Below are 13630 nucleotides of genomic sequence, written 5' to 3' on the forward strand. Positions count from 1 at the left end.
CAGAAATTTTTATCGCAAATAAAAAGCACGAGATTTTGTCATTTAATTTCGCTATGAGAATCTAAATAAAATTAATATTAATTGCACAATATGAATAAACATTTCTTTGGTTTTAGAAAATATAATCCTTTTTACAATTTCTTTACTTTTCGAAAAAAGGAATTTTACAAACTAATAAAAAATAAGATTTCTACCTAAACATAAAATTAATATTATCCATACACATTTTTTACAATTCTAGATATAAATTTTGTACATATTTCCTAAAATAGTTAAATATTTGCGCTGTTAAAGAACAATATCGCGCGAATAATTGCCAAGCAATTACATTGCTTTGTTAAGAAAAATCCACTTATTTTTAATAATAATCCATCTTCGTATTTGCGATCAAAAATTCTTAAACTAAAAAGTACGACGAAATAGCGTTATTAATAAAAACGATTAATTTAAATAAGACACGTTCCTTTAAAATAGACCTTCTGTTCACTCGTGAGTCTGATTGCAGGAGGTAGAAATAGTAAAAAATATGAAAAATACCGGGCAGCATGGTGATTTTTGCGGCACGACTGTACATTTAATCGATACTCGATCGATATTTAATTATTATATAAAAACACACTTCGAAAGAACTTCTTACTTTCCAATCTCTCGAGTGGCAATTTAATTACAATTAGCTACACTTTATTCTGTATCTTCGTTATTGTCGTCTCTTTTAGAGACGACGATAGCATACAAGTTTTACAAGATTCAAATCCAATTATTTTTCGTCCCACAGATTTCATCGTCGAACGAATTCATTTTATATTCATTTTAATAATCTTTAAAGGGAAAACGTGGTTTTCTAAAGATCAGATATGTTACAAGATTGTTTATACATTTTTCTTACAGCACTAACAAATGGTTTTTATATTTTTATATGAAATACGAAGATCTACGGAATTATATTTCACTCGACAGATTGCCACTCGAGCGATTAAGTGATTAGTAAAATCGCTTCTAAATGTAAATGAGCATACAACTAAGTATTTGAAAACCCTGCACGTGCAATTGGTAACGCTGGCTCGGATATAATATTATACGGATTTATACGCGCCGATATATGTGTACACACATGCAAGCACACGATAACGTTCTTTCTTTTTCGCGAAATACGTTGCTGAATTCAATATCGAAAATTAATACTTTTTTTTTTTTTTTTTAAATTAAAGAATTCCATAGTCTTCTATAATTTCCTTAAATTTTCCTAAATATGTATTTTTACACGTTACACGCATATGTATATACGTGTACATATGTATACACACGTATCTGCTTGCTTGAATGCGTGTATATATATACATATATATAATTGTATATATAATTATACACAAATATATATATATATAGCATATAATTTTCGTCAATATATATCTATATAAGATGTATATTTATATATATACATGTACGTTACATACCGAAAATACAGCAATAATGGACGGTTGAAGGTTCCCTACCTCAAAACAGTGGTCGATCTCGTAACACTCGCCGAGGACCGCTAGTTTAGCTCGAGAAATATGCAAAAGCGTGCCTCCCCTAAGGCATTTTTTCACTGTTGAACAGCTCGCAGGTATACAAGTACCGGTTATTAGCAGAGCCAGCCACTTGGAACAGGTGTCTGCCTATATCTAATACGTTCGTTACGCAGTTCGAATCTTCCTTTGATGATAGAAAATGCAAATTTGTTGCGTTCGAAATACAAGCGATTGTTTGTGGAATGTGTGATTCTTTGATCACGATGGACGTATTTTTGTCCGCTTTGAATCTCTATCGAACTACCGTGCATCGTATAATCGAGCATTCTTCCTCGTTTGTTCTTGCGATCTTTTATTTCTGTATTTTGTATACGAGCGTGAATAGAGGGTGTTGAGAGACAATGTAATATTCCAAAGATGTGGAAACATGTGATTCGAATCGTTTGGAAAAAAGACAGTTCTCTTCGTACGATCGTTGGTTGTACTGGAAATTATGAAATTTGTTAAAATATGATTCTTTCGTTCGTGACATAGCAATTGTAAAAAAGTCGATTTCTAATATTATAATATTTCTTTCGATTTGAATTTTTCTTTCTTAAGGAATTTCTCTGAGAATTGTTAAAATCTGAACAAAGTGTAGCTTTACTAAGTATAGCTATAGCAACATCCCTGAAGAATACTTGAATTTCAAATCTACCGCAGTCACCGAAACAAGAATAGATTTCATATCTATTTGATACTAATAACACACGCTCTTTTTCTTATCCTTTTATCTTCTTTCCACCAACAAACCTCTCAACACCCTACACACATACTACATCATCCTATCCATCCATTATCTTCCAATTTGGATATGCATATCCATCTCTTCCTTATCTCTCACTTTGCTATGTATAGTACTTATCTGCAAATCTATTTCAAATTCACCACAATCGCTTTCCAACGATCCTCTTCTCTCTCTTCAACTGTGCCTCTTCAGCATTTACACGGGGACAAAGAGCAAGAAGAAGGAAATGACAGGCAGACGGTGTTCGTGACAAGATCGTGAAAGAATCTCAACTATTACCGGGGACAGGTATCATGTGATAACCGGGGGCAGGTTGTAGGGGTGGAGAGTGTTTGACATTGGCGGGTTGCGAGGGTAGTTGGAGGGAGCGATAATCGAGCGCCGGGGCGGCTGGATGCTGTCCTTCTCGATGTCGTCGCAGATCCACCTTCCTCTGGAACGCCTTGTCGCAGAGACCACACTGGAACGGTTTGTAGCCCGTGTGCTTACGCATGTGCGTGATCAGATTGCTGCTCTGGGAGAACGCCTTGCCACATACCACGCATTTATGCGGCTTCTCACCTGCAACAGCGATTTACGGATGGTTTCACGTTAGAAATTTGAGAAACTTTGAAACTCGCTATTTTTACTCATTTTCTTTTTACAGTTAGCCAATTACGAGCTTATTATCTCCTCTGTATCGTAACACTTTCACATTGTTCTTTAAACAATTATTTATCATTTCTGATGACTTTACCCAGTTTTTTTAGTACATTTGTTGGTTATTTTCATAGACAAGGAATTGAATAAATCAAAATGTTTTTCCCTATCATATATTATAATTTTCTCTGTGCTTATAATTCGCGATAGTTAAGCTTCAACATTTATATTTGTTCTTTTTTAACTTTGCTGCGATACTCGAATTTTTATTACATGTTCTACGTGTTGTTTCAACGAGCAAGAGAATCTTCAGCTCTTTGAATTTTATTTCAATTTAGTTACCAGCAGCTCCCAACTCCTTTAAGCGTTTTATTTGTAATTTACTTTAACTAAAAAATAAAAGAATTTAAATAAATAAAGGAAGTAAGAAATTCACCTAAATACCAGTTTTATTCGCACTATTCTTGTATTTTGTAATTTTTAAGTATATGATATATCTTGAAACAATTTCCAAGAATTTTTCGAACGACAAAGGAGCTCCTGAAATAAAAACTGATGTCGAGTCACACTCGACATACGAATGCAAAGGGTTAATTTTTTTAAGGAAAATTTTGGTTCATAGTTACATCGTGTGGAATAGTTCATAACAGTTGAGTTTTGCGTGATTAATAGCAACAGAGGCACGATCGAGGCTAAAATGATACAAATTGTGCAACATGGTTAATAAATCCTCCGTCGGATCAAATTTGCTAATCCTAACGATTTTTAGATGTTACATATAAGAGCATTTTAACATAAACTGCAAACATTGTATTTCTGGCAACAAAGTATGTCACTGTTAACAGTTACTCATCGTGACAAACAATCGTGAAGCAGGTTGCAAATTCGATTAACGAGCGAGGAAAGAAGTCGAACGCGATTTGGAATAATGAGTCAAGGTGAAGCTGAGCGCACCTGAATCAACCTATAAATCGTGGCGATCTGTTTGTCGCCGACAGTTGGAGCAATCTGTTTACGTCAACGCTGAGAAAAGTGTCTTCCATTGCGCTTCTTTTTCTTTCAGGCGATTCAACCTTTCAAACCTTTAAACTGTTCTTGCAAATTAAAAAAAGAATTTTTCAATACAATATATTTTACAAAACAAGCCCGATGAACTACTAGAAAACAGAGTTTATTAGTTCACCGATTCAACCAAAGATATTAACTAGAATATCTCTGTTTTTTCCTATTTTACGACATATTTACAACTGGCTGCCTAGAGCCAAGCAGCAAATTTGATACATGAGATTGTGTCGTGGACAGTGGATAACACGCAACAACATTTCAATTTTGTATTCTATTTTGTGTGTTGTAAGTCGGTTGGTAGGTTCTGTTATCTTTCGTCTTTCGACTGTCGGTGTATGTCTCAACTAGAATATCAATAATAAAAATTCCTGTAAAGAAAAAAGGCCAGTAAAAGGGTGAAAATCAAATATTGCTTATAACTCAGTCCACGAGCTATAAAGATTGCGAGCAAAGAATAAATTTCAAGTGGCGCGACATCGCGATACATGTTGAATACGGTTGTCTCTAAATATTCATAGTGTACCACTCTAACTGCTTTTTAAATACCTGTTTTTAAATATGCCCGAGCGGATATCAGGGCGTAATTCAGTGCGCACGATGTTCCGAGCAAACAGAGAATGGCTATTAAGCGCAAACGCCCGCCAAGTTCCGCTGGCGAACCGTGCAGAAGAAAATTCCAGGAAACTTAAATATTTGCTCGAGAACCATTATCAGCCTGGTTTTAAGAACGATCTTTTATGCGGATCGGGCTACCGATAAGAGGAAAAACTCGTTCGGAGGAGACCTCGAGCGGTCGTCTAACGATGATCGTCTCGATAAATCGTGCAAACAGCCCCGGTTAACCTCTCTTTCTCTATTTCGAAAAATTCCAGGCAAACACTGGAACCGATTGTAAAATGCCGATAAAACGGCTCATACGTAAGTTGCGTACCGCGGGGGTCCCATCGTCGTTAAGATTCTATCGAGAAGAAATTAATTTTCGTCCTGGCCGACGTCACCGTGATCGTACGACATTTATCTCTGAGGGTGCAAAAACTCGCGGTGCGGAGGGGAAAAAAGAGGGAATTCTCATCGCGGTTAGGTTCGTGGATTGCTCGTTTTTCCGATTATCCACGGCCAACATGTGACATTTTCTCCATCGAGTATGGGCTAATATGTACAATAATTATTTGCAGAGAAATTGTGCACGGAGTGTAAGAAGAGACGAGAAGATTATCAAGTATGTATAAAGATCGTTGCTATGTATAATAATAATTTTGAGAGGGGAAACTGTGAACGGAACAGCAGCGTGAGAAGAGAAGATTGCCGAGGGATACAGCAGAAAAGAAGAGAAAAAAGGGGAAGAGAAAAAGAGGGAGAAGAAGATGGAGAGGAGTAGAGAAGATGAAGAAAAAGTATGGCAGTGAAACGAGAACGGATAGTAAAAGCAAAAGAGAGAGAAGGAGAGAGAGGTGAGAAATAGCAATATGTAATAGAGAAAAGAAAGAATAAATTGAATAGAAAAAGGAACAAGTATAAGTCAAGCGGGGAAGAGAAGGAAACGAAGGAAATACGAGATGGTTTTCTGTATCCTTTTTGAATCAGCAGTTAGAATTAATATTCACGATTTAGGTCCTTGTATCCTTTATGTTCCAGGATGAGGAATCTACCAATGAAGAGATCTCCAATGCTTCGATTCAGACCGATTGGTCTGAACGAAATGAACGGAATGTCAATGTAATCGTGACGAATCTTGTTTGTGAAAAATTAGAAGCAATTGGAAAGAAGTAAAAATTGATAGGAAAATATGACAACCGATCTAAACGAAACTTCTTATCTTTCCTATACTTATTACCATTCGTACCATAAATAATAAAAATAGATGAACACGAAAGTAATTAGAAATGGAGGGGTATAAAGAAGAGAATAAAGTATCAATTTGCAATCAATAAAAAAGCGTGAGGGTATCGGAAGAGAATGGAGGAGACGACCGATAACACCCTCTTGTACAGCGATAAAAATGTCACCAGCAATCGTCACGGCATCCTTTTCATTTTCCTTCGTTTCTCAGTCAGCGTACATATATTATTTGCGAATCGATTTGCATCGATATATCATCGGACTTATCGGGTCCGCTATAAATACGAACAATGGCGGAACGCGACGATGATGACGCCTTGTTATCACAAGCGTTGGTTCGTTTGTGTCACCGCTTAGGACGACGCGAGGAAAAATACCATTATCGTAATTGTTCGCTCGGCTTTCGATCTACCTAACCCTTTTATAACTAATGAAAGATGGTTGTCTACACGAGTATCCTCATTGAGTGGTGCTACGTTATTATCGAAATGATTTTCCCGTAAATTAAACATGGCGAACATAGCTACGTCAGCGTACGATTTTTTAGCCACAATTCTAAATAGATTGATAGACGAAGGTGACGATATTACACAAAGGAATTATTAACGATGCTTTCCAATAAGTCGAACAGGATTGTACGGTACCGTTAAAAATAGCACTTTGCGGGTAGAATAGCGTGAAGTAACTCGAACATTAAATGTTCCGTGTAATAAAATTATCTGATTGGTGAAAGTTTGAGTTTTCTTACAAAGTTTCTACTTTTTAGGAAATGAGATATTTTGACTAGTAAAGTATGTTCTATTACACTTACAATGGCGAACAAAAGAAAACTATGTTGGTAACAAGCTGTCTATTTTGGAGCATTACATCTGCTGCTTGTCCCTTCTCATCTGTCAATCACAATCTTATTTTTTAAAATTATGCTGTTTCTTCGTATTACTTACAAAGTTTCTATTTTTTAGGAAATGAGATATTTTGACTAGTAAAGTGTGTTCTATTACACTTACAATGGCGAACAAAAGAAAACTATGTTGGTAACAAGCTGTCTATTTTGGAGTATTACATCTGCTGCTTGTTCTCTCTCATCTGTCAATGACAATTTTATTTTCTAAAATTATGCTGTTTCTTCGTATTATTTAAAATTTGTTTTGTACACCACTGCAAGTACGTATATAAAAATATCCATTATAATATTTAATAGGTAAACCAATGTTCTATCCAGGTACCATTTTTCTAATTATCTTCTTAGAAATATGTATTCGTATAAATATACGCGATCTAGTTATTAGCATTCATTGGGTTCTACGCGTTTACTATAACGTGTGCAAGAATCTAACAGGAAAAATTCCCCATGAAGAGGAGGAAACACCTAATGACACAGAATCAGTCGCGTGCTTATATGTATTTCGATCACAGAAACGTCCTGTATGGCTAGCTGAAGAGTTCCACTTTGCATATCAGAGGAACAACATATTGCAGCGGAAGTGTAATGTCTTTTCAAAAGCTCTTTCGACGGTGTACGGCGGGCAAACGATTTTCATCTTGTAGTTTCCCGAGTGAAAGCGTCACGGAGTAATAAATTTTTCATTACCCTGTAAGAAGTTTCTTCCTAGACTATGCCTTGTGTAAAAAAAGAAAAAATGTCAGATTCATCTTCTTACGTCGTACGAATTCGTTTAGCACACTGACAACACAGGCAGACAAAGAAAAGTTTGATTTGAAATGAAATGATTTAAAAATAAAAGCGATAAAGGAAATTCCGATCAATTGTGAATCTTTTGTTTGATTTTGTTTACCTTAGTTGACCTGTTGGATGGATTTAAAATAAACTGAGTAATCAAGACCATACTTGGAGAAATTCTGTTTGGAATGAAAATAAAAAGTAACGACCTGAAATAACGACTTCTTTCAACTAATTTATCATTTTTATTGAAATTAAGTTTATTTTAGGTGTCAAAATTAAAGAGGCCATTCTTTGTTTCAGTCAAGGCGATTGCCGAATAAAATATAAAAGATAATTAAATATCAACGTATCGATTATTATAACATATTATAACATATCGATACGACGGTGAACGAAGCAGATCGCTAGGAAAAGTAACAAATTATTGCGATATCTTAAAATATATAGAAAAGTTTCTTTAAAAATAATTTTAAAGCAACAAAAATACGTGTCCTCTAAAAAATATGCAAAAGCTGCGTTCAAGTTTATCTTAAGTGCAATAGATATTATTAAATATTCGTTATTCAAATGCAACTTTGAAAAATTACCTGTGCGCTTTAAATTCCGTTCGAAGCTTAATACGTGTATATATTTCGCCTTTAAAATTTCACTGTTTAATCGTTCCAGTCTAATTCTATCGTGTTTGCATTTCTGCTATGATGTTAATTAATTATACTTGAACTTGAACGGACTCTGCGATCTCTGTACACCGCGTTGCGTTCTTTTATTTTTTCCTTTCGTGATTCCTGTCCGTGTTTGCGCGACAGATAACGCCAAAAATGTGACGTGTACTCGTGAAATTGTATGCGGGCATGATAAACTCGACGTTGCAACTGGCGATCAGAGCCGAAAAAATATTCGAAAACACAGCCAGCAAAAATCGTGATCCTTCTATTTGTCCAACTGTTTCCGCGTCATAATACGCACAGTATCGGTATTTATCGAGTAATCGTAGAAAAAGTCACGAAATCCCACTGATTAAGTAATTCAAGTGGTTCTTATTACCTTGGTTTTGTAATGACATAATAAACGCAATTACCGTACGTTAAACATTCAATAAAAAATAGAAATTTCTACAACATACGATTCTTTATCAACATTTTTGTAAAACTTAACATTCGAATCTAACGTAATATCGAAAATCATTGTCAATAAACAGTTATACAGTTAAAAATAATGGACTATTGTTAGCAAAATATATAACATAATCGTATTTCAATTGTAAAATTCTACAATCTTTTCTTCCCTTTAGGGCGAATATAGAATTACAAAAATAACAATTATCTAAACTACAAGTTTCACAGAATCATAATGTAAGAAGCGAAATCGTTTTCAACTGCTGGAAGTTACATTTTATACGCACAACGTTCAACTGAAAGATGATGATCTTACAAATTCACACAGGACCTACTCCTTTCATTTTTTTTCATTTTAGAAAATCTCATCATGGAGGGTAAATGATCACGCGTGCAAGTGCAGCACCGCGGCGAAAATATGTTAAGAAGGGAGCGGCCGGTTGGCAACTAAGTGATTGCGGATTTTATCAATACCACTTAATGACAAAATCTGCAATCACTTAGTTGCCAAGCCAATACAATCGCGTAAAGGCGTATCAAAAGAGGGACGAAATTTGAAAGCAATTTCAGCCGATGGGTAATATTTATCAAGTGTGTCAGCAACCGATGAACGCGCGTATTCGTCCTCTTGTACGCGTACGTGGCCATGTATCGATCCATCTCGACTCTCATTACCGAGCCCTTAGCGGTCGACTTAAATATTTACCGTCTGAAACGTTTACTTCGTGGCCGATTTTAATGATAGCACTGGATACTCGGCCTTTTCGCGTGTGTGTCGACACGTGCGTGTGTTTTGGTAGCAGCCCGCCAGTTTAATTATGCAGCGACCGCTTAATGAACTTCATGTAATGGCGTCGCATGGATTATCTGGGACCAACGTCGTCGACCAACAGTGGATTTTCATGTATCGGAAATCGTCCGATTCGGGATGTTATTCGTCCCTTGCTACAAAGTTTCGTCAGAGTCAGTGATTTATCCGAGTATCTACGTTGTATATTGCTTACGTATTCTGATACTAAAATTAAGAAATTATTACAAGACACAGTCGACTAGTACGGCTTTTGATTATTATTATTATACGACGAATATATAATAAAATAAATGCAAAGTAGGAAATTTAATTTTCATATGAAGACAAAATTGAACGTTTTAGCCTTAATTGAAATATTGCTTTAGTAAGCGATAGAGAAAAGAAAGCAGTAAACTATCGTCTAACAACGATAACTCGATGTGATAAATTAGTGGACTGGACAGTGTAAGAATCTGCAATCGAAACTTTTTAATGCGAACACGACAATAAAATTCCTCGATATACTCATTTCGATATAAAGTGATGTTTCATCGGCTATTGCCAGGCAAGAGGACAATTTCAATGAAAGTACACGTTAGGGTATGCAATTTACCATGATGTGCGTGTATCAACGAAGAAAGACCATCGCATGTATGTAAAACTTTAGCGATAACCTTCTTTAGATCGCTGCTTCCTGTTCTATGTCTTTCTTATATTTATTTTCAATTGCTTAGATCGGTGGTTTGAGGGGAAACTTGCTCACCTATTGTCTATTCGAAAGAACTATAGCTATGTTATTTCTCTATCCAGACGTTTTCTTATCCTTCCTTTCTCCTTATTTTCTGTTTAAATTTCAGAACAATCAGAAAGAGATGTAACAATGTATGACACGTAATGTATCGTAATTCTGCGTGTATTTTGTACTTTATAACTTAAGTATCATTGAGAATAATTCTATTCTTTTAACGTTCTCTAAATTCCACTTTACCTTCTACTATTTCTACTATTCCAAATCTACATTTTAATTCCTTTCATTTAATCGTCAATTTTTATTGACAAAAAGTTCATATTATTTTTATTATCCAAATAATCTCGCCAATTTCTTCGTATCATCGAGGGATCGAATAGGAAGATTTAAAAAAGATTTAACTTTGCTTTCTTGTAAAATGTATATGGTAATATTACTTAAAATTGCTCAGCTATAACGCAAATGAGATTATTACGATGATCATACGAGGAACGATGCTGAGAATGTTTTGTATCCGTTGTATTTTGTTGAGAATTAAATGTGAAATAAAATTTCAAATGTGTTGTCGCGAAGAGGTAAGAACAGGGTGGATACTGTGACGACGAGGCGTGTCGTATCTCCCACAGGAATTATTTATACGGCGAAGTTTCGCTATAGAAAAGTCTGGCAAACAATTTACAAACTGCGTGTAACCACTGTTCAGCCCGGGTTTCTACTTATTACCCAAAGGATTATTACAGTGCTGCCGTATTTTAGAGTACAATTTGTTCTTCGAGTTCAACGAATCTTTCCTCACGATTCATTTATGCCCTCCGGTAGTCGTCGAATATCCTTTACCCTAGTCTTATATCATGCCGGTGAATTGTATGAGATTATATATCTTTCTCCTCAACGATAGCAAAAAAGAAAAAAAAAAGACGTCGAGAAGCGTATGAATTTTAAACCGGTTAGTTAATATTCTCCATGATATAAAAGTTTGGTTGTTCGAACGGTTGTAACGATTAGACCGGAGATGTTTATGCAAATATACTAGGTGGCTCTGTAGAAAATTGGCAACGAAGTAGAGATGGAATATAATCTGGATGGAACGTGTTTTGGCTTCAGAAAATTTCAAATCTCTTCTTTAGCCTCAAAAGTATATTTTATATACAATTAGTTTAGTTAGTGACACGTTTATTTTATAAAATTCGATAAATTTACTAGCAATGATGTACAAACATATTGTACAAATTACCAAGTAATCGTTATCGTCTAATTTGATGCTATTAATTATTAATTATTATAAAAAATGAAATAACGCAGTATAGAATATTAAATATGAATATGGAAAGTAAAAGAGAAGCATTATGTACATGGAAATGGCACTAATTTGCAATGTGCTTATTGTAGATTTCACATATTTGAACATAATTTATATGCTATATTTTATTTCTACATTGTGCATACATAAAAAGATATAGATAAGTGGAGTCATTAATCACATATCATTCTTTATGATAAACAATCTAGTTTCTACAATTTCTTTTATATAATCAGCCAGTACTTCGCGACTTCCATTTACAATTTTCGTCGCATTATACCGAACGTTATTAATAGCAACAATTAAATACTGATACTAGTTCAAACGTGACACATAACGATAACATGCTACACGTGTAACAAAACATAACATTAGGTGTCCGTCTCTTTAGTGACTAATCAACAAGTTAAATCGCAAAAACGAAAAAGCTAAATAATATTCAGAAAGAAACCGTAGCTTGGTCGCCTGTTATCTGACGTTTAAATCGCTTTACTTTCCGCCGATCCATTAGAATTCGATGCTCGTTCGTCCACGCGGTGTTCTTATAATTCCCCAGCAATTAAGCGCAATTATCCGTCAAGGCTGCTTTTATCGGAACGCTACGAGAAACCAATACATGTTGAAAGGTCTGCCGTACGTACGCTAGTAAGTCCCAACACTTTGATCACGTATTATTATTACTAAAATATAGAAATTAATGTACACGGTATGTAATGTATACGGTATGAATAAATTAATGAGAAAACAGCGAGTAGACAGCGAGTTCATATTTATACGAACGAAGTTACGAAACGAAACGTAAACGGAGATTTATTTGAAATTCCCAAGCTTACAGAGTCTGTTTCAAATTTTCTTGTCGTTCTATGGAACCCACAACTTTTAAATTACTTACTAAAATAATTCAGCGATTCTTAGGAAAAGAAAAAGGGGAAGAAGGACGTAAAGAAAACATTGCAAGTGTGCGGTGCACATGCCACGGTGTTATGCATTACGCAATAACTCTGTACATATTTCACCTATCCGTTAATTATGTGGCATTTTCCAATGACAGACGAGTTTTGTTTCCAGCTAGGAAATTGGAGATAGGAATATTCCAAAGTATAATGAATTGGAATAAGGAGTTGCTTTTAATTCCATGTACAAACACAGAGACAGAACTAAGAAATTTTATAATGCTTTCGAATGTATCGATCAAACGATATGTCTGTGCAACGAGTGAAGGGATTTTTAAGATTCGAAAATGTCATTGTTAAATAACGTTTATTCTGTTAGTTCTCGTCGTTTCTTTATAAGCGATAAATTATTGTATTGTATCGTAGGCAGTCTATTCGTAGTAATTGTTTAGATTTCTAGTTCTCACAGGTTACGTATATCTTAAGAAATAATCGGTTTTTTAGTTAGTAAATCAAAGTAAGAAGCTCTGATCGTAACGTCTTCTTTGTTATAACCAAACAATACGATAAATAATGTCGGCAAAAAAATCCAATCAAGTAAATTACTTTGCAGATTTTGTAGATAAATTAAAATTATGACAAATTAGTCAATTTTTGCACGTTTTTGAAGTATAGACTAATTCACGATATACTGCGTAAGTAGTATGTATTTTGTGTGTATATATGCTGCTACAACCGAGAACTGGATAACATAAGTTGTCATTGATAAAACTAGCGATAATTAAAACCGTAGATGTATTATGTGCTACCTTGTAGATTATCGCCATTATGTCGAGTATATAGTAGAGTAATGGTATATGCGTGAAAATAAGCACATACAGTTGTTTTTAAACGCAGTTAAAAAAACTAACAATAATACCCAAAGTGTTGGTTCATAAAATATCGAATATACATTAAATAACTTCTGTAAATATTACAATAAAATGAATTTTACCTAACACTATTTGACATTTCATATTCGCAGTTCTAAGTACTCCAATTAAAATGAAGTTAACTAAAAGGAAAAAGTGCTATCAATATTTTATGTACCTATTTACAGAAACCTAATCGATATTTCGCGTTTCATAATTTTGCGTGTAATCTAGTATCGGTTTTCCCACTGATATTCTAAAATGCTATTCGAATGATAATTACGGTAGTTAAAAGAAACAAATCAACTAGAATTTATACTTACGTTTATTTAATGTGCCATTTATTTA

General features: G+C 34.6%; 1 protein-coding gene across 2 annotated transcripts in view; it reads right to left on the reverse strand.

Moving 5' to 3' along the window:
• Positions 1-2277: 2277 nt before the first annotated feature.
• The window catches only part of LOC139993169 (uncharacterized), a 71118-nt gene continuing 59765 nt past the window's right edge, over positions 2278-13630 (reverse strand). For both annotated transcript variants that reach the window (XM_072014652.1, XM_072014651.1), the window contains one exon: positions 2278-2859. In XM_072014652.1, the coding sequence (XP_071870753.1) occupies positions 2567-2859 (293 nt within the window). In that variant the 3' untranslated portion in view covers positions 2278-2566. The remainder of the gene's footprint in view (positions 2860-13630) is intronic.

The sequence above is a fragment of the Bombus fervidus genome, chromosome 12 (genome assembly GCF_041682495.2).
Source record: "Bombus fervidus isolate BK054 chromosome 12, iyBomFerv1, whole genome shotgun sequence".
Classification (NCBI taxonomy): Eukaryota; Metazoa; Arthropoda; class Insecta; order Hymenoptera; family Apidae; genus Bombus; species Bombus fervidus.